The sequence below is a fragment of the Larus michahellis genome, chromosome 13 (genome assembly GCF_964199755.1).
Source record: "Larus michahellis chromosome 13, bLarMic1.1, whole genome shotgun sequence".
Lineage (NCBI taxonomy): Eukaryota > Metazoa > Chordata > Aves > Charadriiformes > Laridae > Larus > Larus michahellis.
The window spans coordinates 8,419,386-8,442,744 of record NC_133908.1 but is presented as its reverse complement, the minus strand read 5'-3'; the positions used below and the strand labels follow the sequence as shown (position 1 = coordinate 8,442,744).

At 51.4% G+C, this 23,359-nt stretch overlaps 1 protein-coding gene across 4 annotated transcripts in view; it reads left to right on the top strand.

The window, feature by feature from the left end:
- The window catches only part of MMP17 (matrix metallopeptidase 17), a 66,902-nt gene extending 47,506 nt beyond the window's left edge, over positions 1 to 19,396 (top strand). For 3 of the 4 annotated variants that reach the window (XM_074606566.1, XM_074606570.1, XM_074606568.1), the window contains exons 4-10: positions 4,778 to 5,061; positions 8,003 to 8,179; positions 8,314 to 8,413; positions 10,560 to 10,642; positions 14,826 to 14,978; positions 17,221 to 17,478; positions 18,750 to 19,396. In XM_074606566.1, the coding sequence (XP_074462667.1) occupies positions 4,778 to 5,061; positions 8,003 to 8,179; positions 8,314 to 8,413; positions 10,560 to 10,642; positions 14,826 to 14,978; positions 17,221 to 17,478; positions 18,750 to 19,078 (1,384 nt within the window). In that variant the 3' untranslated portion in view covers positions 19,079 to 19,396. The remainder of the gene's footprint in view (positions 1 to 4,777; positions 5,062 to 8,002; positions 8,180 to 8,313; positions 8,414 to 10,559; positions 10,643 to 14,825; positions 14,979 to 17,220; positions 17,479 to 18,749) is intronic. The other variant, XM_074606567.1, reaches the window with a different exon arrangement.
- Positions 19,397 to 23,359: the final 3,963 nt, after the last annotated feature.

Here is a 23,359-nt window from a genome sequence, read left to right as displayed (position 1 = left end):
GCGTCAGGGCCATGCCCCCTCTCTGCCTGCTCTGAGCTCCCTGGGGCAGGGGAAGCTGCCAAAGCCCAGATTTCTAAATTTCCCATTTTTTTCTTGCTGAAATCTCAGCCCGGTGCCAAACCGAGCTGACTTCCATCCATCTTTAGTTAAGGATGAGTCCCTGGTGCCACTTCATCAAAGCTGCAGTCTTTGAAACTGCGATGCTCGGGACATGAGGTGCCGGAGCTGGAGCAAACGCAGGCGGCAGGGGAGCAGTGATGTCTGTCAGCTGCTGCCCATCATCGCCGCCAGCATCCTGAGGCCACCCGCGGTGGAGGTGTGGCACTGCCTGAGCCAAGATGGGGATTTACCGGGGCATGGAAGGGCAGCTGCCGGACAGGTGCCATGGGGTAAAGGTGTGTAACTGGGGTAACTCCCAGTTCCACGCTCCCATCCCCACAATGGACCCGATCCTCCCGCTTTCCTCCTTTAATGGGTGGCATCCCACTGTGGTACCTCCCAGCCCAAGTGTGAGAGATGTCCAAGGGGGGCAAGAGCATCACTCCCCGGTGCAGATCTGCTTTAGGGCTGTCACAACGTGCCCATTGCAGGCATGTGTGACCCTCATAGGAAAATCCCTGAGTATCTGGAGCAGATCGCAGGCAGCGGCCAGGTTGGCACAGGCGGCAGCGTGGGGGCACGATGGCCGGGGCAGGTGGTGAAGCATGGCAGCCCTGCTCCGGCAGCCCCCCCCCGACCAGCTGCTCCTCCCGCAGCCCAAAAAACCGGCTCTGAAATTTGCTTTCACCCACCTCTTCTCCCTGGGATGGATTATTCCTGCGCTGGCATCCATTGCTGAGCTGCAGGGAACTGCCTGGAGAGCTGTACGTATTAAAGGGCAGGAGAAGGATTATCGCCCCAAAAATGTTCTGTAATTTTTGCAAAGCGCTGGGAGAGGTGCAATGGAGGGTGCAAACAGCCCCACTGCTTTCCTCCTTGGCGTTGGGGTGTTGCGGCAGTGCTGGGGTAGCCCTGGAGCGGGGCTGCTGTGCCACAGGTGGCTGGGAAAGTGCCTTTGCCACGGCAGCAAGCAGCCACCCTTCCCACTGCCCCCTCTTCCCCCCCGCCAGAAAAATCAATTTGGGTTTAGCAGGCAATCCTTAGCCTGCTGTGTTTGGTAGTTATCAGCATTTATTTTATTTCTCTGGGGTTTCAGGGCTGCAGAAGGTGAAGGAGTGCTTTCATTAACCAGCAATTGATTTCTCATACATCACCAATACTCTTCCATTTTTGGCTTTGGGAGGACAAAAACCAAAAAGGAACCCGGAAACCAAAATAACCATCGGTGTGGGTGGCCCTCAATAGCAAACAGAGGCAGACCAACCCTCTCTGGCCTCTGCTTATTAACCAGCTTGGACCCAAAACCTCTGGGATGGGACAAGCAAAGGAGGGGACTCAGGGGACAGGTGAAGGATGGGCAGCAGCTGGGTGAAAGCCAGCTTGTGAGGTTGCTGCCACCTGGGTGAGCCCTTAAAGCAGAGCAGAGATGTTCTCCTCGGCATCCAGTTGTGCCACTTACAACCGTGTACAGCTCGGCAGACGCTGTTCCAAGCGACGTGGCTGATGTTGTCCCCGCGCAGCCCCATCCACTGGGGGGACAGGTGCTCCTCAGGGTGTCCCAGCACGTGGCTTTGCAGAGGGCTGGGGGCCACGTTGGTGGGATGGCCAGAGAGGGACCGAGCAGCCCTGTCCTCCTCACCTTCCCAGTGGCTTGGCGGGGGCCGTCTGGATGAGAGAGGCTTCTCTCCAATTACTCACATCAGGTTTCTGCCCATGATTGGAGCTCTGTGAGAGGAGTCTCAGGAGGGATTAACATCCAAGAAGAAGGAGCGCTGCTCTCCGCTGGGTACCTAAGCGCCATTTACTACAAATAATAATAATAATAATCAAGGTGGGAGGAAGCTTATTTAGTCCTGCGTGCATCTGCATGATGTTAGAAATGTGCCACCTTTTCAGCGGAACTGGGTAACACAAAGCCGACGAACATCCTATTGGCATAATAGGCTTCTCCTAATCTCATTGAAAACAATTAGCAGAGCTCCAGCAATCAAATCAGATGCTGAATTGAAAAACCCTGATGGGATTCTCTTGAAAAATAACGGTGGTAATGAATAAAGGATAGGGGATTTTTCACTTACACCTGCAGCATGTTAATAAAACGTAGGTCAGCTCAGAGGTGCAGGACCTTTTATAAGAAGCGAAATAAGTATTGATACTGTTTCTGCCTTAATCTAATGTTTCTGGAGTCAGGGGTTGGGATGAATGTTAATAATGTTTGTCTCTTCAGACAGGGTTTTTCATCCACTGTCCTTTTACAAGGGACATCAGATTTATTATCCTCATTCTACGGCTGGAAAGGGAGGGAAAGGAAAGCAGCTCATGCGGTCGAGCAGGGCTTGAGGAGGGAAGAGCAGATAACATCCATGAATCTGAGTCCGTGCCCTAGGCACCAAGATCATGGAGACAGGTTGTAATTCCTGGCATAAACGTGGTGCGTTTTACATGTATAATGACTTGTTCAGTAGAAATTAAAGCAGCAAAGGGTTTCCTTAAGTCCAGAGGAGTGTTGTGGAAGATGAAGACACCCAGTTAAAGAATATCTGGGAACTAAGTGGCCTTTATTTTTTTTGGACTGTAGAGGTTTACATCCAGCCACACTCTCTTCTATAAACTAAAATTGCCTGAAAACTGTCTTTTCTAATCCCATGCTCACACTGTTTGCACCTCTGTGCTGCCTTCTTTACAAGTGTGTTTTGTTTAAAGTCCTACGATTGTGTGATGTTAAATGTATGCTAACTCATTCAGTTTAGTAGTTAAGGTCTTTCTTTGCCCAGAATAGTTTAGGGATAGCAAAGGTGTATCTATGTGGGATATTTGCTTATCTGGCTGTGACGTGTTTTGCCTGATTGACCCATCTCATTCCCTCCATCTCTAGGATGGGGTTCCCAAGCTCTTCAGAGAAACTCTTTGTGAGATTTCTGCTTGTTCTCCCAAGTCCCCTTTTTGTCCTTTCCTGGATTTAACCCTCACTAGTTTTGCCCAGCTCAGGAGGTGGGACCCACCTTGGGCTGTGCGTCTCTGAGGACATGGGATTTATGCAGACATTTGTGAAAGCAAAAGCATCCAACCTCAGTCAGTGAGGCTTCCCTCCTCCCCTTCGCTGATCTGTGGTGTCTCCCAGTACCCAAATCACTACTCGCAGGAAGGGCTTGAGTGACGCGCGGTCCGTCTCTGACACCTGTAATTACCTCTGGAAGTTTAGTTGGGTCATTGCATCCCACTGGTGCTGGGGAGTGGTGTAATACTGAGCCGTGCTCTCCCAGCTATATTATGCAGGAGGGCAAGCGAGGTGATCATAATTGTTGCTTTAGCCTTTAAAAATCTCTCAAGCCATGAATATTTCATGCACGCTTTGGTTGGTGTGCTGGTACACAAGAAAGAAAGTATCCATTACTGCTGGGGTAGAGCTGGCCAGAAATTTTCCAGCAGAATTAGTTTTTGTCAATAACTACTCAGTCAACAGTACATTTTCCTGCAGTGTGTTTATTTTTGTCAGAATTGTCAGTGAAAGATCATCTAAACATACTCTTTTAGAAGCCAAGGTGCCTTGTTGCATCTTTGTCTTTTTACCTCCTCTATTAAATCAACAGTATTAGGAAGGTTTTTTTCAAGGTTTGGTTACACAGGAAACATTGGCTTTTTTCATTCCAGCAAAGGCCAAAAGGGAGGTTTGAATCACGCAGCTGCAGGGCTGACGCCGGCACACGGCCCGTCCCGCCTGGCTTCTCTTCCAGGACAAGGCAGAGCTGGGGACCAAGGGCTACTGTGCTGACACAGAGAAACCGTAATAGTCCTGCGAGGTGTGCAGTGGTGTCGTAAGCCCCCGCTCATCAATGATTTTTCTACCAAGAAGCAAGGCAAGAGCTTCTCAACTACCACGCTCCATCGCAAAGCCTGTCTCCTGCAGGCAATAGGCTGGAGGAATTTTGAATGTGATTTACGTAAAATGCATCCTTTCCTCTTCCTCCTTGTTATGGATCGCAGAATCAGAGATTCCTGGCAGTGAACTGGTTTCAGAGAATATTTTATACCTCCGGCAGACATATTGGGAAATATATGGAGGCAGCAAATCCGTACCGGATTTCTGTGTGCGCGTAATAAGAATGAGCAATGACCTGCTGTTTGTTGCAGGAAAACTTCTGGTCCTGTGCGTGGCACAAAGGCTTCGGAAGTCAATAGTCTCTGCATATTCGGGTGGCACTTGGAACAAATAAGTGGTGAGAAAATAATTGTTGATAGATCTGAAGGGGAGCTTGAAAAAGAAATGGGCAAGCTCTGGAAAAAGGCTCATGGTATTGGCATTTTCAAGGCCGGGCAAGGGTAGTAGTCCTGAGCGTTAACAGCAGTTCATGCATGAAGTGTGGCTCGGAGGCTGACTGCCACCTGGTACAGCAGGATCAGAGGTACCAGGATTCAAATCCTAGTTGTTTCACACGCGTGGAATGTTTCATGCTCTGGTGGGCAAGACTGGCTTGGTATTTCCAGAGGACACAAACTCAGTCTCTGAAATCCTCATAGCTCTGGAACAGAACATTCAGACACTTAAATAAAGCATTTTGGGGCACTTTGGAGGAGCGCTAAGACACACCAGGCACCTGCAGAACCCTTCCTGGTGGTCCTTGGAGAAGATCTTTAATGCTAGTGCCCTATATCATCTTTTTTGCCTTCTTTATTTCAGAGTTCGCACTTTCCCAAAAGAGTCCCACCTGGGCCACGACACAGTCCGAGCGCTGATGTACTACGCCCTGAAGGTCTGGAGTGACATTACCCCACTGAATTTCCACGAAGTGGCAGGTAACAACGCCGACATCCAGATAGACTTCTCCAAAGCAGATCACAATGATGGCTATCCCTTTGATGGGCCTGGTGGGACAGTGGCACACGCTTTCTTCCCTGGAGATCATCACACGGCAGGAGACACCCATTTTGATGATGATGAGTATTGGACCTTCCGATCAGCAGGTAGGTCAGGGTGGAGGAGCTGCAGCCAAACACGAGGGCTCCCAGTTTCCCTTTTCTGCTCTGGTGGTTAGAGTGATTTAGCCTCTGCTATGCCTTCACCCCGGGCTTGGGGATCCCAACACCTTCTTCTGGTTGTCCCCTCAGCCTTGCTAGTGAAATGACAACAGCCAGTGTTGAGGACTTTCTATGTTCCTGGAAGCTTTGATGGCATCTCCGTGTTTTTACCCATTCTGTTGGCAGTTGCAGAGCTCCCCATCACCCACCCTCGGTCATCATCTCTTCTGGGATCTGGAAGGTCACACATTCGGTGTGCAGCTGTTGAGCTCTTGGATTGGCGGACTGTATTCTCTGATTTTGGCATCTTTTGGGTGGCTTTATTGCTGTATATCCTGGTTTCCTATTTTTAAAGCATATTTATAAGCTGACTTGCCTGGAAAGGGCTCTGTGGTCTGCAGGGAAAAAGCCCCCTGTGAATGCTAGGTTTTTCCTGCCATCTCATGTCTGTTACCTAACATCAGGATGGTTACAAGTTACAGTTTTATTATTTTTTTCTTTTTTTTTTCATCTCATCTGGCTAGAGCAGAGTTTTAATAGGCAGAGGGACTTTCAGAAGCGTGTGTGCCTCAGCTGCGCCAGCCATCTGTGGGGATCAGGTCCCCAACCTTCATGTCGGGCACATTTTGACGGGGTGTCTCTGCAGTCACCAGCTGCTAATTTACTTGTCACACCACCTCCTCCGCCAGCCTCCCAGTGGGCTCCTGCTGCTTCAGCTTAATGATTTTGTTTAGACCTAATCATCTTCTCAGGAACCAGCTAATACCTTCTTTCTCCCCACCCTCTCCTCCCTTCCCACCGTCTCCATCCATCCCCACTGAGAGTTTGTGGGCAGGAGTGTTCACCAGACGTGCTAGAGGTGGTTTGGGGTTAAGGCTAAAGGTCTGGACAGGCTGATTCTTCAGGATTCAACCTGCTCCTCGGTTCATGCCACTGTGCAACCCCAACTGATGTCTCTTACAGGGAAGAAAAAAAAGAGCATCTCTGCTCTACAGACTTACAGGGCAGGGGCAAGCGCTGAGGTCTGGGAGCTTGCCGTAGCACATGTTATGTGATGAAGTAAGGAATAGGTGCCCCTTTTGTAGCTGGTGGTGGGGGACACTCATTGTGAAACAGACTCGCATGGAGGAGCAAGCTCAGGGCCGGCAGGATCCCTCCAAGCATCGCCGAGGGACGAGGGGCTGAGCCTGGCTGCCCTCTATTTTGAAGGTCTTGGAGCTATCCGAGCTTCATCTTTTATTTATTTTGTTCTCCCTAGCGATTCAAAAATAACAAGTTGGTAGGTGATATAAAAATATCCCCAAGGTTGTCAGTTTGGCATTAAAATGTCAGAAAGCATATGTCTTGTTCTCTCACAGTGCCGGGGAAAACAGCACAGGTTATAAAAATCCTGGCTGTTTACAGACACTGTAAATAATAGTCATCAAGGAAAAAGCAGAATTCAGCAAAAATATCCCCCCCAACACCCCGAGCCCGATGGGGAGCTCTAAGAACTGTGCAGGATCAGCCACGGCTGCTTCTGTGTGACGTCTCCTTTGGCCCCGACCGCAGCTCGGGGAACGTGAGGCTCCCTTGAGCTCTGCTGAGACCTCTCCCACCTCGCTGCCTGTTTATTACAGTACTTGCCATCATAATCTTCGTAAGAACCATAGTTAAAAGCATTGCTGCCCTCTGGTATTGCTCTGCAGGGCATTGCCGGGCAGCGAGGGGCAGCAATTGTACGGGTGCTTGGCCCAGCTGGTGGGAATGCACCGAGCAGGGTCAGTCCCGGACGGTCCTGGGAGCAGCTCCTCCTTCCCTTTGGCAGTGGTGGTGTAGGTCTGGAAAGTAGACATTAACTCCTGTTGAGATCTGACCTGAGCATTTGAGGGTCTGGAGAGTATGGGATGGGTCCCTGTGCGGGCCTGAGGCACTCAGGATTGGGTTGCAAACAAGGAAATTTGGGGAAAGAGAACAGAGATAGCCCAGACTGAGAGGAAAAAAAATCATGAGAGGATGTATCAGTGTTCAATAAAGTCTCCCTGGTGCTCAGCATGGTGTGTGAGGGTCCAAGTGCTTGCCTAAGGGAGCAGACCCTGGAGCTGCAGCCCCACCAGCACAAGGTGGGGAAGGGGAGAAGATGGGCAAGTCCTCTGGAAACAAGCTGGACACGGCCACCTGCCCCTTCTGCCATTCCCTGTCAGGAGAGCAGTTAGATGAACAGGGTTGGTGGCCGACGAGCAATTGAACATCTCCACTTCTGTCTTTGTGCAGGAAGGCGTTGGAGGTGGATTTGGCCGGGGCAGCAGCGTGCAATGCCAGCATTGTGCAGGCAGGGAAAGCCCAGGCGAGCACCATGGGCAGGCGGGCACTGCCGGGCGCTCACCGGTTCCTTGGCACATGACTTTGCTCATTATCACAGGCTTTGACGAGCTCCTGGCTAGCGGCTGCAGAACTTTGGTATTCTGGGCATCACAAAGACTGTGTTGGCAGCTGCTGCGGGGCAGGCGTGAGATGCGGGAGATGGCTGCTCTGGCCCAGCTGCTGCAGCGACGGTTAGCGGGATGACGGATGGCTGTGCCGAGGTCGCTGTCTCAGGCGTTTGTCCAGCTCCTTCTCAGGTGCCGTCGGTGATCTGGGAATAAGAGGGGTGATTCCTCAGGCTTGTATGGGGCTGAGGACTCGCGCTGTGGGCTGATGTGTGGCTTGCTTTCCATTTTCATATGATACACTTCAGTCTCCTTTTTCCAACTGGAGAAAAATGTCTTTTTCAAACTTCACCTATTCCAAAGCTTTACTTTCCATTTTATCCAACATATACCTATACTGTCTCTTATAGCCCACCCTAAACCCCCAAAATACAATCAGCATGTAGTGACTTTTATTTCTATTTTGTCTGTATTTCCAGACGCTCATGGGATGGACCTATTTGCTGTAGCTGTCCATGAGTTTGGCCACGCCATTGGCTTGACCCACATCTCTGCCATAGAGTCTATTATGAGACCTTACTACCAAGGTCCAGTGGGGGATCCTCTGAAGTATGACCTACCTTACGAGGACAAAGTCCGAATCTGGCAACTCTACGGTAAGTTTTGTCCCTTACACAGTTACAGCCTGTTTCTGCCATGGGGCACGCAGGAATAGCTGTTTTCTGGGGTGAGTGGAGCTGGTGGGGAGGATGGTGTTCCCCACTACTTGCTTCTTTGTCTTTACGCATAGGAGTCAGGGAATCTGTGTCCCCCACAGCCAAGCCTGAAGTAAGCAAAACCGATGACCATCCTATCCTGCCAGAGCTGCCAGAGAACCGCTCCACTGTCCCGTAAGTCAAGTTTCTTTCTTTCCTGAAGAGAACACGTAGTAGTGAAGCTTAAGCATCAGTATCTTGCCTGCTCGCTCTGGCTTCGGTATTTCCCTCTGGACCTCTTGTCTTCCAGAAAATACACACACACGCACAGAGTGCCCCTTCTTCCTTGCATCTCCCGAGTCTCTCCTGCGTACGCTGTTGCTCTCTTCAAGCAGCATGTGTGAAGACTGGCCAGCCAGCCCACAACTGAAGTAGTGAAGAGCAAGAACCAAGTTGCCATTTATCCCTTAACTAATTTTTATCATTCAGGGCATGTCCAGAAATTCTGTATCATCTTGGAATGCTTTGCATTTTCCTAAGACTCAAAAATTTTACTCATGTTAATGGAAATTTGTCCCCATCACCCTTAGGTAAACTCATCCTCGCCGAAATTTTAATCAAACTTCCTCTGCAGTATCCTGATTTGTGCAAGCACAACTTCCCTAAATCTTTCCACTCCCTAATGTACCTGTGGGGGTGAATATTGGAACAAGTGGACCGAGAGCCTGACTCCAACGCAGGTTTGTGTTGGCAAAGGACTGCTTATGCTGAGTGTCATCAAGCAACCAGCGTGCCCTCATTAAGGGAAGGTCTGGATCTAGCTTGTTAATAAACATTGGAGTTACTGAATTGTTTTACTACCAGGGCAGCGGGACAGTTAAGAGAAGGGACGCTGAACAAAAAGGCAGGAGTTCATGGTCACACACGTTTTTGCCAGATACCAGGAGCGCCCCAAGTGAGTGCAGCAGAGATGGAGCAGGTCACCTTCACCTCCTGGTCTGCCCTCACCTGGAGTGTGACCTTGGGGAAGTCACTTCTCTCTGTGCCTCAATGTCCCATCTGCAAAGCGGGGATAACAGCACTGAAGAATGAATGACTAGATTATTCCTCCAGTAATAGGACCGAGAAGAATCTAATCTTGAAAAAATACCCCTGTGCTGCAGTTACTTTTCCCACCTCAGCACCTTCTTCACCTCACTTTGCCCTGCTCGGTGCGATGCCCCCAGTACAGAGGTGCTGAGCACCTGCTCTTGGTGGGGGTGTCCCAGCTGCCAGGGGCTGCAGAGGGTCCTAAGGGACCCTTTTCCTTGAACATGCTGAGTGCCATTAGTTATCCTTCTTCCTGTGTAGCTTCTAACGGAACTTGTCCACGAGGCTCTGTACGGCCATGTTTTGACCTAGAGACATGTCAGCATTTCTCCCTGCTCCTGTAGGAGACCATTGTCTCACACCAGCTGCAGGAGGAGCAGGACACTTGTTTGTGCCAAGCCCTTCTTCCTGCCCCATGTGTGACTGGGAGGGCGGATGGGCTTTGCCTCCACATCTGTCATTTTGTGGCCGAAGAGGGCTGTGTGGTGCTGGCAGCCCAGCACAACTCTTCTGTCAGCAAATTAGATTTATGCTTCCCTGTCACCCACAGCAGCTTTTCTGTGCGTGTTCCCAGCATCCTCTCCTTGTCCTCCATCAATCATCATTTCTCACATGGGCTTCATCGCTCTTTTGGTCCTTCATAGTCTCTGCCTCTCCCACCCATTTTGCTAAAAGCAGCTCAGTTTCTCAGCTGCGACTTGCCAGGTGGCTTTCACCGGGTATCACGTGGCATCGTCTCGCACGTGGAATCGTCTCCCTGTGTTTGGTCCCGGCTGCTTTCTGCTTTGCAGCTCTGTCACTTCTCGCTGGCATTTCGGAGCTCAGCCTTGGAGCGGCAACGTCCCCAGCCACTGGAGCGAGATGCTGCTTGGCTCTTATCCACCACGTGTCCTGCTGCCCAGGGCCAGCCGGCTGAGCCACGCAGTGCCACCGGGGAGCGGCAAGCCAGCTCTGCCCTCACCGGTTACGCTAGCCGGTAGACGTAGAGCGTGTCCCCGCTTGACTCCCAGCGATGGCCTGCGGTGGCCCAGGGAGTGTGTCTGACACAGAGCTGTCTTCAGGCTGAGGGATGCCCAAGCTCACCATGGAAATCCCTGTGCACATGGCTGGGTTTGAGCGCGAGGAGTGACAGATGGACACAGCCTGTGGTCTTCTGCTGGGGACTCTGGGGACAGGGGAGAGGTGGTCGGTGGGATGGGGGACACCGGGGAGGACACAGCCCCTCGTCGCTCAGCTGCGCAACTCTCCACAGGCTCAGGCGGGATGTGCCCAACAGATGCAACACTCACTTTGACGCGGTGGCCCAGATCCGGGGAGAGGCTTTCTTCTTTAAAGGTAAGCACCTGCTGCCGGCGGTTTTCAGCCGCGTCACCCTGCGGTGGCATTCATGTGACACTGCAGCGGCGGTCTTGGCCAGGCTGGGGTGGGCAATGAGGATCAGCTGGCTCGGGGTTTGCAGCCTGTGGGGCCTGCAGTCCCGGGGAGGTGTCTCTCATGCCATTGACTCCTTTTGGCTCAAATTGAAGGCCTCAGACCTCTAATCGTCCCACGGAGGCTGAGGACGGGGGATAAGGAAATGTTTATGTCAATGCGAATCCCGTCTCCGATGCAGAAGGACATCGGCTCGTGCCCGGTCTTGTCACGGCACAGCAGAGGAGCTGCCCACGTGGCCGATGGCCGGGGACTCGCAGTGGCATTGCTGGGGGACGGGCAGAGATCGCAGCTAAATGGGGTCTGCGAGGGAGGAGGAGGAGAAGGGACGTGGTCAAGGTATCCAAAAGACTGAGCAGTAAAATTGAGCATTTCTTTTATCCAAAAGGGACAAAACCAGTGAAACTGAAATACAATTTATTTTAAAATAATAAAAACAGATGCTCTTCAACTCAGAGCAGAATTAACCTGTGGGGCCTGTGGCCAAGAGCAGTTCAGTGGCACGAGCAGGTTGGGGCTCTGGCGGGTGGTTAGGAAGGAGAGACCACTGGAGGCAAACCCACCTGCCCAGGTCACCGCGGTGCCCACGAGGGACGTGTGTCCTAACACCAGGGGAGGTGTGTGTCCACGTGGCGTGTCCTGGGGTTTAACGCTTCCCTCTGAAGTGACCGGGCTGGTGACAATGCAGCACAGCACTTGGTACCGTACCACTGATCCATCGCACCGCACTGCCCAAGTGAAGAACTGAAAACTGATATTCACGCTGTCAAAGTCGAAATCTGGGTCGAACCAAGGATGAGCAGAGCAACAGCTCTCCACCGCTTTTTTCCTGGATGCCTCCAACTTTCCCTTTCCTCCCACGCTTCACCTTCCCTAGTGCTGCTTGCTGTGCATCGCTCAAAGACGCCGTGTGTGCCATTGCAGAGCCATCTGGTTCCATGTCAGCAAACACTTGCTGGCAGCGTGTGCCCGGATGTCAACGAGGATCCCATCAGTGCCTTCTCAGCTGCACCGAGCCCGTGGAGGCTGGACCCTGTGGGTTTTCTTTCCCATCTTTCCAAGATGGAAAAATGCCCGCTGGGCACTTCTTTCCATCCCTGGCCACCATTTGGCCACTCCAAAGCCACCCAGCAGGGAAGCAGAAGCGTCTCCCCCAGGGATCGGGAGCAGCGTCCGGGCGCGTGTAACCCATCCGGGTATCGCAGTGCGAGTCTCGGGTCGCAGGCAAGAACGGGAAAAGGGCTCCGGAGAATTCGATGCTGTCTGTGCCCTCTGGGGAGCACAATACGGAGGCTGTTCCCCTGTGGTATTTGTTCAGATGCCAGCTCCAAAGAGCCACAGTGAAGAAGGGAAAATAAGAGTCAAGAACTGGTTTCCAGGATAAATGGCTGTCTGTCTTTCAGAGGGGAGGGGAAAAAAAGATAAAAAGTGAAGAAAAATCCATCTCAGTGTCTATTTTTGGATATATTTATTGTGCGCCAAAATGCAAATGTAAAGAGCACAGTGTCAGTGGGTGCCAGCTGCACGGCTGCCTCCGGAGCTGGCACCTCCCTCAGAGCCCCCATCACTGCCACCAAACCATCCTGGGCACCAAGGAGCAGGGGTGTCACCTCTGGGGCAGGATTTTAATGACCTTCAGTGATGAGCTCCCTCCATCGATGGACGTTTTGTTCTGAGCTGGTCCAGCTGGTTCCCTGGCCGGAGAGCAGCCTCTCCCACCGCAAAGACACTGGGACCGGAGCTCCCCGGGGCTCCCAGGCTTGTCGTGTTGAAGGCAACGGTGGGTTCCTCGCACGTCAGAGGTGCCGCTTGCTTTGATTTAGTTGCCTCACTGCAGACTCCTGAAGTTTTCAAACAACTTTGGCCTGAGTGTGTGTCTGCATGGTGCGTGCAGCAGTCTTGCCAAAGGCGGCCAAAGTACAGTGAGCGCGATACGCAGCTGGGATCAAAATCACCTGGTGTTAAAGAAAGCAATTGCCTCAACCCATCATCCATATAAAACGAGACACTTGGGACAGCAGGACTTCACACTTGGCTTTCATCCTGCTCAGTTTGCCAGCTCAGAGGGTGGTTTTAAATCAAGCTTTTTAAACAAACACAGGGTTGGGATTTTTATTTTTTTTCACCTTTATTATATTTCTGCATGCTAATGGCAACAATTCCCCCACGGATCTGGCTTTGGCTGACGATCGTCCAAGCAACCGCAGCACTTTGGCGAGCAGGCTTGGCCGTGGCGGAACGCGAGCCACGGGCAGACAGGGAATGTCGTGTTAAGAACTCCTTGCTACCTAATTGCTTTATTTTTTGGCTTTTTCCTGCAAGCTTATCAAAAAAACCCCAACCAACCAAACTAACCAACAGCCCAGGCTATGCCTGACTTTGAGGGTAGATTTAGAGCTCGCTTGCCTGCAGTCGCACACCCGCTGAGCCCATCGCTGGCAGAGGGTTGAAATGTCAAAAGCACTGAGGCTTCCCTCCGTGTCTCATGTGAGCCCAGGGCACTCTGAAGTTCAGATACTTATCTGCTAAGGAAGGGACTCTGTCAAGCTGTATTTCTTTCTAAAAAAGTGAAAACCTGGCTTTGCCTAGTGCCTCACTAATTAGAGATGCAGAGATCATCTTTATTTAATTACATGTGTTTCTATCGATGTACAATGGCCACCAAATTTGAATCCTTTTTTTTTTTTTAGCGTTCTTAAAAAGAATCTGTAATTATGGCAGTTCCTACCACATTTGAATGTATTATTCATTCGTGGGTTTCAGTCAGATAGAGCAAATATGCAAACTGGAGCAGAAGAACAAGAATATGATATAAATCCTTATAATTAGAATAAAACCCCCTCTCTGCAGATGTTTAAGTGTTAGAGTTTTGCCTCCTGCATTATTAGGCTAAGATCCAATTTCCATAAAATTTTAAAAGACGGTGTCACAATCTGCTGTCTCTGGAGAAAGGGCTGAGTGTCGTGAATACAAATCTGAAGCCGCATCTTTGGTTTCTGTTGCTTATCCCCCCGTGGGAATCCATGCAAGAGCTGATGTAAATAACATGCAATAATTTCTAAAAGGCAATAACAAATACAAGACAAAGTGGAGAGTTGGCTCTTAGGCATCTCGCTCCGGCTCAGATCTCGCTGTGTGGAGCTCTCCGGGGAAAACGCAGCGCAAAGTGTCCTGCAAAAACTCAGGCTGAGAATCCCAGAGACAGTGCAGAGTTGGGTTTTGAGTTGCCCCTACAGTCATTAAGACTCCTTGGGAAATCCCATGTAAGGCTCCTTCTGCAGGAGAAACTTTGGCACAGAGGACAAACCTGTTTCCTTTTCTGTTACCCAAAATATTCCAGAAATACCCCAAGCCGCACTCTTTTCTAGCTGGGACAGTGTTGCTGCAGGTGCTGGAAGTGTGTTTGCTTACACCAGCTTACACCAGCCCCTGGGAGCAACACAGGACCGAAGTCCCTGCTTATCCTACACCTCGAGATGGTACCAACCTCCTTTATTCTGCCTCTGTCGCCACCTCAACCCCTTCCAGTTTTATTACTATAGTTTCTTCCTCCTCTATTTTCTTACTCCCTTTGTTCATTAAAAAATTGGTATTCCCATATTTCATTGTAACATCATACGCACTTCTAAATACGAAAGCAGCTGGGCATCCTGCGTGTGGGAAGCTGTGGGTGCTCCGGGAGAGGAGAAATAGGGATGATAGGGACGTTTCTTTGGAGGCTCTTGCTAAAGGCTGCTGGTGCCTGGTCCCACCAGCTCCCAGGAGGTCCCACGAAGAGCCGGGGGGAGATGAAAGGCTCCTCTCACCTGCTCCGGTTCAATGGTGCAGCTTCACACTGCGGCCAGGAGTATGACAACTCCAGTGCAACGTCCGGAGGACTGTTTTGATCCCCAAAAGGGGATTTCTTCTAATGACTGCCAGGAATAGAAAGCGCTAGCGGCTGCCGCTGGGAAGCAGGATGCCTGTAATTCGTAGCTCCCATCTCACGCGCTTGGCTTTCTGCTGCTGCCACGTGCCCCGCGCTCGCCTCTCCCCTGGCGCAGGTGGGTTGCGGTGTGGTTCAGTAATGTCCAGTCTGTTCCTCCAGGCAAGTACTTCTGGAGACTGACTCGCAATAAGCACTTGGTCTCCCTCCAGCCGGCTCAGATCCACCGTTTCTGGCGGGGCTTGCCACTCAACCTGGACAGCCTGGACGCCGTCTACGAGAGAACCAGCGACCACAAGATCGTCTTCTTCAAAGGTGAGAGCAAACGCGGGGCTAGAGGCAGCACGTGTGTCTCCCGATGTAGAGCCTGGTGCCAAGGTACTTTGGCAGCATGGTGGCCTCTCTTGAATGCAGGAGACACCAACGTCAGCCGTTGGGCATCTCCCAGGGCAGGTCCAAAGCCTGTTGTCTATGAGCAAGGCCAGCAGATTCATAGAATCATAGACTAGAAAACCAGCTCATAGGGAGGGCAGGCAAAATGTAGCAGTCGTGTTCTCCAGAAAATGAGGGAAATGTCACTGATGAAAAATTTCAGCCAAATCTAACTGAAGTCTTAGCTTCTCAAAAGTGAAATAAAAGCAGGAACCACCCACGCTTTATGGGGTTTGTGTTCCTTCTTTGGCTTTTTCTCTTTGTAGTATTTGTTGAGAAGCGAAGAAGCCGCAGAGAAAAAAATGAAAACCTGAAGAGCCTGGTTTTGCTAATTATATCTGTTACTATTGTTTTTTTTAATAAGTGTTATAATCCTCTCTGTTTTTTTTGAAACATCTCACAAGTTTCTTTTAGAAGACCTGGAGGAAAGAGATTAATTAGCTTGTGGTTCCTACACAAATGTCCAAGTCTGCCGCAAACCATCCGCCCGTGCTGGTTAGACATTACCCATGTGCTGAAAGTCACCCAAGCCCTCGGCAGGCTCTTGTTTCAGAAAGGTAGTGCATTTGAGGAGATAAAACATCCCACCCTTCTGTGCACCCCGGCTGGAAATTGCTTTTTGTCTCCCGACCGTTCTGCTCCGAGCACGGTGCAATTATCAGTTTCAGAAGTACTGAACCAGGCACTTCAGAAAGCAATAATTTGGTTTTCATTCCTCCAGCCAGGCTGCAGGAATGGGTCACGTCCCGCACAAGCCTCTGCGCTTGCAGAAGCTTTTCCAACAGCCGGGGCAGCCCGCCCCACTCTGCCTTTTGGCTAATCCGGGGGGAATGGGGCCAGCTGGAGCATGGCAGCCCCTCTGCCCGGCACCGGGCCCTCCCAGGCAGCTCTGCAGACCACAGCGGCGCTCGCTCGCGTCCTTCCCTTCTTCCCTTCTCTCCCTCCTGGGGCTGGACAGACCTCCCGCAGCTCAGGTCCTGGGCCTCCCCCTGGCTGCTGGTTAAATTTGGCTTGCAAAGCCAAAATTATAGCTGTGCCACAGCTGGGGGCTCACCCCTGCCGGGCACAGCGCTCCATGGCCAGGCATGATGTCTGTGTTAGTCCTGCCTAGCTCCGAAGATTAAACTCAAGATTTTTTTCCAGCTATAAAATACTGCCTCGTTCTCTCTCCCCAGCGCTGTTTCATTGATCTCTGGACAGAAACCAAAGCACACAAATTACCCCGGCCTCTAAGGTCCTGCTGCTGATACATGGGCATGTATTTAAGTGCCTCGTCAGATTTTCTAGAAAAATGACGGAGGAAAAAGCCTGGTCTTTAAAATAGGTTGTGCGATACCCAAGAGGACACTGCAGGTTCCCAAAGAGATGTTGTGCAAGCAGAACGACCCATCCCCACGGTTAGAGTATCACATAGGAATCAAGAGATCTGGGTTCATTTTTTTGTTCTGCCACAGACATGGGCCAATCATGTCATGCTTCGTTTTTATCAGAAAAGACCCCATATTGACATTTCTCTCCTGCCCAGGGTAGGGCTGGGGGGTGGCTGTGTGGGACACTTGACAAGCAGTGAGATGCTCATGGGATTTGTCCAGCCCTTGTGCATCCTCCTTACAGCCCTTAAAATCCAGAGGTCCTTCATCCTGGCTAGCTCTAAAAAGTGTGGTGATTTCTCTTCCAAAGTGGGACTACACTTTGCTTCTTAGGAGTCGAACAGTGGGCAGATAGTGCTCAATTTGCCCGCAAAAGCTGCAGGTAACTTTCTGTTTCTTGCAGCTGGGTATCGGGCAGAAATCAAAGGGGCAGAAAACCAAATGCCGCCACAAAGTGCATGAAAGTGACAACTGTACCAACACTGTTGGCATGTTCACGTCCCAGGACCATTATGTTCAGGAGGGAAGGAGGACTACGCTCCATGGAGAGCCTGACACACAAAAACACAACTGTTCAAAGACCGAGGTTCCCCACCACGCTGCTGCCTTCCCATCCCCATCCTTCGATGCCAAGAGCTCGGTCCTGAGGATTGTCACGGCAACAGATAAAGAAACATCAGCTCGTCTGCGGGGAATGCTGGTTTCGGCTGTGAAACAAATGTGACTTTGCTCTGTGTTTCCTTTCCTTTCCGCAGGAGACAGATACTGGGTCTTCAAAGACAACAACGTGGAGGAAGGATACCCACGGCCCATCTCGGACTTCGGTCTGCCACTGGGAGGAATCGATGCTGCTTTCTCCTGGGCCCACAATGACAAGACTTATTTCTTTAAGGACAATCTCTACTGGCGCTACGATGACCACGAGCGAAGGATGGATCCTGGGTACCCTTCAGAGACCATCCTGTGGAAGGGAATACCAAGCCCTTTAGATGATGCCATGAGGTGGTCCGATGGTAAGTCTATGTGCCAGTTCAAAAAACACAAGAAAAGAAAATAACAATCAGTGCTTCACTTGCTGTTGAGCTATAGCCCCTTCTACTGCGCCTGCTGACATAAACTGCTCAGCCCCAGATGGACGGCAGTTCCCGGTGTCCGAAAGCTGATGAGGGAGGTGGGCTTCCAGCCAGAGCTCCCCGCGTGGCTCGCTAAATGTCTTTGTAATTTCTAGCAGGCAACAAAAATATCCTGCGGGCCTAATAATTTGCTTTTCTTAAAAGAACACAGTGGATGTTGCTTTGCAGGGATTTTTATCCTAATATGTGCTGGTTTGCTTTTCACTGAATTTGTTGTCATTGGATTTTTAGCTAGATATATGAGGATTGGGACAGAGAATATTTTTAAAGGAGATGTTTTCCCCAGAGTTATGATTTATTTTCTGTGGTTGAGATTTCTCAGTGGTTTCTTCTCACTGAAAAAGCCACAAAAATTTTGTCACAGGAGATGTTTAAAACCAGCCATTCGCTTACAGCAAAGTGGCACTTCCAGGTTTTATTTACTGGCGACCTAACAGCGTAATAGCAACCAATAAACTAGGCAGAGGGGAGGGACATTTCCAGAGGCTTTTCAAACTGAATTCCCAAAGCTGTTGAGAGCGACCAGCCGTTCACATGGGTAGGAGCCCTCTGTGAGCGTGGGACCTGCTTAGAGAAATCACAGCCTCCCAGTTCAGAGTGGAAAAAATGCCCTGAGAGCAGAAAGTTCCCAGGGCCCTGCCAGGCTCAGGTTATTTATCTGAGCCCAGGGCGAGCAGCAGCACCCTAGGTCATTAACAGGCATGCGAGGTCTTCTTCAGCCTTACCATGCCTTGTTACAAGACTAGCCGCTGACGGCCACTGAGAGATGCGAATGGTGTGCCCAGGAGTGGATTTACTAGTGCTTTTACCCTGCCCATCCTCAGGACCAGGAGGATGCATCTGCTCTAGGACCCACCATAGAAGAGGTGACATCTCACCACATGCCTCCCTCTGTCTGGTGGCTCCTGGCTGGTGTGAGAGATCCCAGACGGGCATAGCATCATCTTTTAGAGCATCCCACCAGCAGCCGCTGTGCTCCAGTGGTGAGAGAGGGTGCTGGCAACAAGCCGTGGTATCGCATCTGCCTCCGCTCCCCGGGGCTCAGCTGGGGTGGGAGGGCTCCTCTGCGGCTCCAAGCACTCCTCTGCCCTTTCCACTGGGAGAGCATCTATCGCCGCTCACCTTGCCTTTGGGTTTTGGTCTCTTCGCAGGTGCGAGTTACTTCTTCAGGGGCAAGGAGTACTGGAAAGTGCTGGACAGTGAGCTGGAGGTGCAGCCTGGCTATCCCCAGTCCATCGCTAGAGACTGGCTGGTGTGCAGCGACATGCAGTCCGACTCCCCAGAAGCAGCCGGGAGCAGCAGGACTGGGGCACGCTCCAAACCAGGGCAGCACGACGAGAGCCGCTCAGAAAATGGCTACGAGGTCTGCTCCTGCACCTCGGCCTCCCCGTCCCTCCGGGCTTGCCCCGTGCTCAGACTGTCGGCCAGCGTCATGCTGGTGAGCCTGTGGACCGCAGCACTGGTGTGTGCAGCCCTATGACACCTCATCCCACAGACAAGACAGCGCCATGGTGCTCCAGGGAGGGGAGGCGGATACGATCCCGTGATGCAAACTGTGGCACACAGAAAAACATTCCTAGGAACATGCCGGTGAAGGGTTTGAATTCTCCATGAGAAATGAACAGCGGTTTTTGTTTTTCTTTTCTTTTTAATTTTAGTTTAAAGGTCTAATAACAGATTTTGAGTTCTGCACCTTCTTATTTCCCCATCCGGTTAAAGATGAGAGCAGCCTAACATTGAATTTAGAAATGTTCCGTAGAGATGTGTTGCTTTGGATGATTAAACGCAGCAAACGAGGGCGGGGAGAGCTACTGTGATTGAATGGGAACAGAAGAGATGCTGCTGAGACAGATGGCAACACCCCGGAGGAAAGGCAGCCAGGCTATAGGCGCCAGGCGGTGGTTATATGCTGACACAGTGTACACATCCTATTGGATGTACTAGGTAGAAAGAAACTTTGACTCCGCTAAGATTAAGTGCAAGGTGATTATTCTACTGTCAGACCTGCTGTGGTCACTGATGTCTCGGTAACCTGTATCAGTTTCTACGGGTCACAAACACCTTTGCCTGGCAGAGGGCAGTGCAGCTTATCTTTGTATCCGAGTCACTTGGGTTTAACAATTTCTCTAATAAACCTTGGCTGCCTCCAGAGATCTCCCAGTCCTCTGCCGGACCAAGCCTGCCACCTGCAGTCAGGTGCTGACTCCGGATGCTGGGGAGCTGCCTTGCCTGGGCAAGGAGCAGCTTTGCTGGGTGCAGCCACACGAGACGCAGTTACACCCAGTGCCCCAGCCTAATCCCTGCTCTGAACTCCCGCTCTCGGAGTTCCTGTCTCGGGTTCTTTCACGTTTTGGGAGGGATCAAGATGTATCACATTTGTCTGTGACTGTGTCACACCCGGCTGCGCCGCCGAGGATGGGCGGGGAGGGATGCTGCACAGCCAGCCTCAAACGCTTCTTGATGCCTCTGCCAGGAGTTTGGAGTGACAGAGGCAAGGTCAAACGCTGGATTAGGATATTCCTGGGGGGTTTTCTCACTGCTAATCTGTTTCCTGCAGCGTAATTTGGGCATCTGAGAGTCTTGAAGATGGTGAGTGAGAACCTGAGCTAGAAATCATAGAATTATAGAATGGTTAGAGTTGGAAGGGACCTTAAAGATCATCTCATTCCAACCCCCTGCCCTGGGCAGGGACACCTCCCACCAGCCCAGGTTGCTCCAAGCCCCGTCCAGCCTGGCCTTGAACCCCTCCAGGGATGGGGCAGCCACAGCTTCTCTGGGCAACCTGGGCCAGGGGCTCACCACCCTCACAGCCGAGAATTTCTTCCTGATATCTAATCTAAATCTCCCCTCTTTCAGTTTAAAGCTATTACCCTTTGTCCCATTGCTCCCCTCCCTGATCAAGAGTCCCTCCCTGGATTTCCTGGAGCCCCTTTAGGGCCTGGAAGGGGCTCTAAGGTTTCCCTGGAGCCTTCTCTTCTCCAGGCTGAACCCCCCCAACTCTCTCAGCCTGTCCTCACAGCAGAGGGGCTCCAGCCCTCCCAGCATCTTTGTGGCCCCCCTCCGGATTCACTCCAACAGGTCCATGTCCTTATGGAAGGACCTGCAAGAGAGATGTCAGAAAGGTCAGGGTGCTCCAGTCTGGTGTTGTCAAGGGGTGTTAAAGGAGAGAAACAGGCAGCAGCCACTGGGACACACTGTTCCTCTCTGTCCTGGTTCTGTAAGGCTCCTACAGAAATGTCTCTTGCTGCCTCTGCCAGGGCCAGCCCCTGGGGGGCACCCAGCAGCAGGCAGTGTCACTGTGGGACCCGAGGCTGCTCCCCTGGCCCCGGTGCCAGCCAGGGCGCTTGCCATGGGGTCAGGCATAATGCGAAGCCCTCTGTGGCACAGCACAGAAGTGCAGAGTTGCCTCCTGATACTAAAAAGGGACCCCCTTGCATTTTGCTCTCTGCTGTTCGCATTTTTTAAATAGTCCCAGTCATTCGCAGGGTGCAGCTGTTTCCACGATGATGTGCTACAGTGTGATTTTATGGGGCATGAGTCCATGGAAACCTCCCATTAAACCATTAAATATCCTTTAAAAAAATACAAACCAAAAAAATTTCATGCATAGCAGCTCCCTCTGCTGAGCAAAGCTGCGTCTGGTGCCCTTATTGCATCGGTCTTGCTCTGCCCGAAGCAGCTCCCCATCCCACCTCCGCCTGCCCGGCCGAGCAGGGGCTGCAGGGAAGGGCGCGGGAGGTGGCCATCACGGGAGATGGGATTTTTCCTTCGGTTCACATCACTTTTCTTCCTCTCCCCTCTCGAGTCAAGAAGACATCACTTTCAGTCCTTGCTGGGGTGACACTAAATGAATGTCAGCATGTTATAGATTCTCTTAGAGATGAGGCTGGGTAGGAGCACAGCATCATGGGGAAGACACCCTCCTCTTTTTTTTTCTTCTTCTTTTTTTTTCTTTTTTTTTTTCTTCTTCCTCCACAAAAGAAATATGCAGAAGCTGCAGCTGAAAGACCAGAGGAGGCAGGAGGGATGCAACTAGCACTGCTTCCACGGCTTCTGCAGCCCAACCAAGGAGCCTGTTGTGGTGACAAGGACTGGTGGCCCTGCAGCCATGCTGGTCACAGTGGTGCTGGGACCCACACTACTGGGATGTCAACATAAATTAAGTTTATTTAACATGGGGGGACTGTGATTTATAAATAAAGCCTGTGGAAAGGCTTTCAATACACCCTTCTCTACTTCAAATTATGAGTTTTGATGATCAGAAATGGAGCAGTAATCAGGGCTCCAGACAACCCTTGGGGAGGATGGAGAAACGCTGCTGTCTCTGGGTGTGTGGCTTGCACAGCCATTCCCCGGCTGCTGGCAAACCTGCCTGCACCAGCTCCGGCTGTGGCCACAGGGGTCTGGAGCTCTCCCAGGATGGGAACGGGAGCCAGAGCATTTTCCTGTCAAGGGGAAGGTCACTGGTTCAGTGTGGGGCTGGCTGGGCTGGGCTGAGGCATCAGGAGCAGGTGTCCACGCCACAAAGACCCCATCATAGCGAGTGCCCTGGTGCTCCAGGTGCTGTACCATTCCCCCATGGGGACACAGCAGTCCCACGCAGACAAAGCAGTGTGGATCCATCCGGGAAAGGGTTTAAAAGCAGACAGAGCCCTGTGCCCAGCAGGGTGGGGGCTCCACGGCACCCGGGGGAGCTGTGAAGGCCCTGAGGTTCCCACATGGTGCCTCTGCAGCTGCCCCTCTGGGCACGGTGTATTCAGAAATCCCCAGCCAGTTCCCACCACATTTGGAGATCGCACTTAGGATAAGGCAATAGGTGCAAATCACAGCACGAAGCCGGTACTTGGAGAATTTATTTTATTTTCTTGGATTTTCCCCTAAAGCCAGGCTCCCCATGTGTTCTTCTGGGTGCGGGGGGGATGGGGACTGTCTCTGAGAGGGGCTGAGCAGGTGCAGAGCCAAGGAATGGCAAACCCATGGGTGGGCTGGGGGCAGGACCGCTGCCAGGGCTGCAGACCCCTCTCCCGAGGCCCAGAGGAGGTCAGAGGCTGCCATCGGGTCTGGGAGGACAGCAGAGACAGATGCTGGCACCGCTCCCGGCCCCGAGCTCTGCCTGTAGGGGCACAGTCGGGCTTCCCAGTGGATTAAAAATAGGAATTTAATATTTAAATGCATTCTCTGTACACCAAAACATTGCTGATGCCCTGCTGCCGGGCTCCCTGTCACCATCCCTGTGTCTGGATTCTGCTGGTCCTACCCAGCTTTCCTCCACAACAACATCCTTAGTCTTAGCTGGAAAAGCCACCTCCACCCTCCGAAAAAATAACCTGAGCACCGTATTGTTATTGCGTATTGCCCCGTCTCGATATTTTCTCGGTATTTCTGGATATTTAAACTCTCAGAGGATTTTGTGAGGTCATTTCAGAGTTGAAATACTTCCCCTATGTAACAGGAGGGATGGGAAGTTAAAGTGGGGGGGGGCACAGGCCATCTGAACCCACGAGGATTTAAAGTTGAAAACCTGAGTTTATGGCAGCTGTGCTTGCTGCTCCAGGGCCCCAGTCAAGGTTTTTCCTGGCTCTCACTCCCACCCATCCCCAGGCTCAGCCAGCCCTCAAGGCCTTTTCTGTTTTGCTCTCATAAAGGAAAGCAGAAGGGAAAAAAATAAAAAATAAAAAGAGTACAGTGGGCAGGAGCAGTTTTCAAATGACAAAGCCACGGCAATGCCTGGATTTAAAAAAAATTAATAACGAGTCATCTC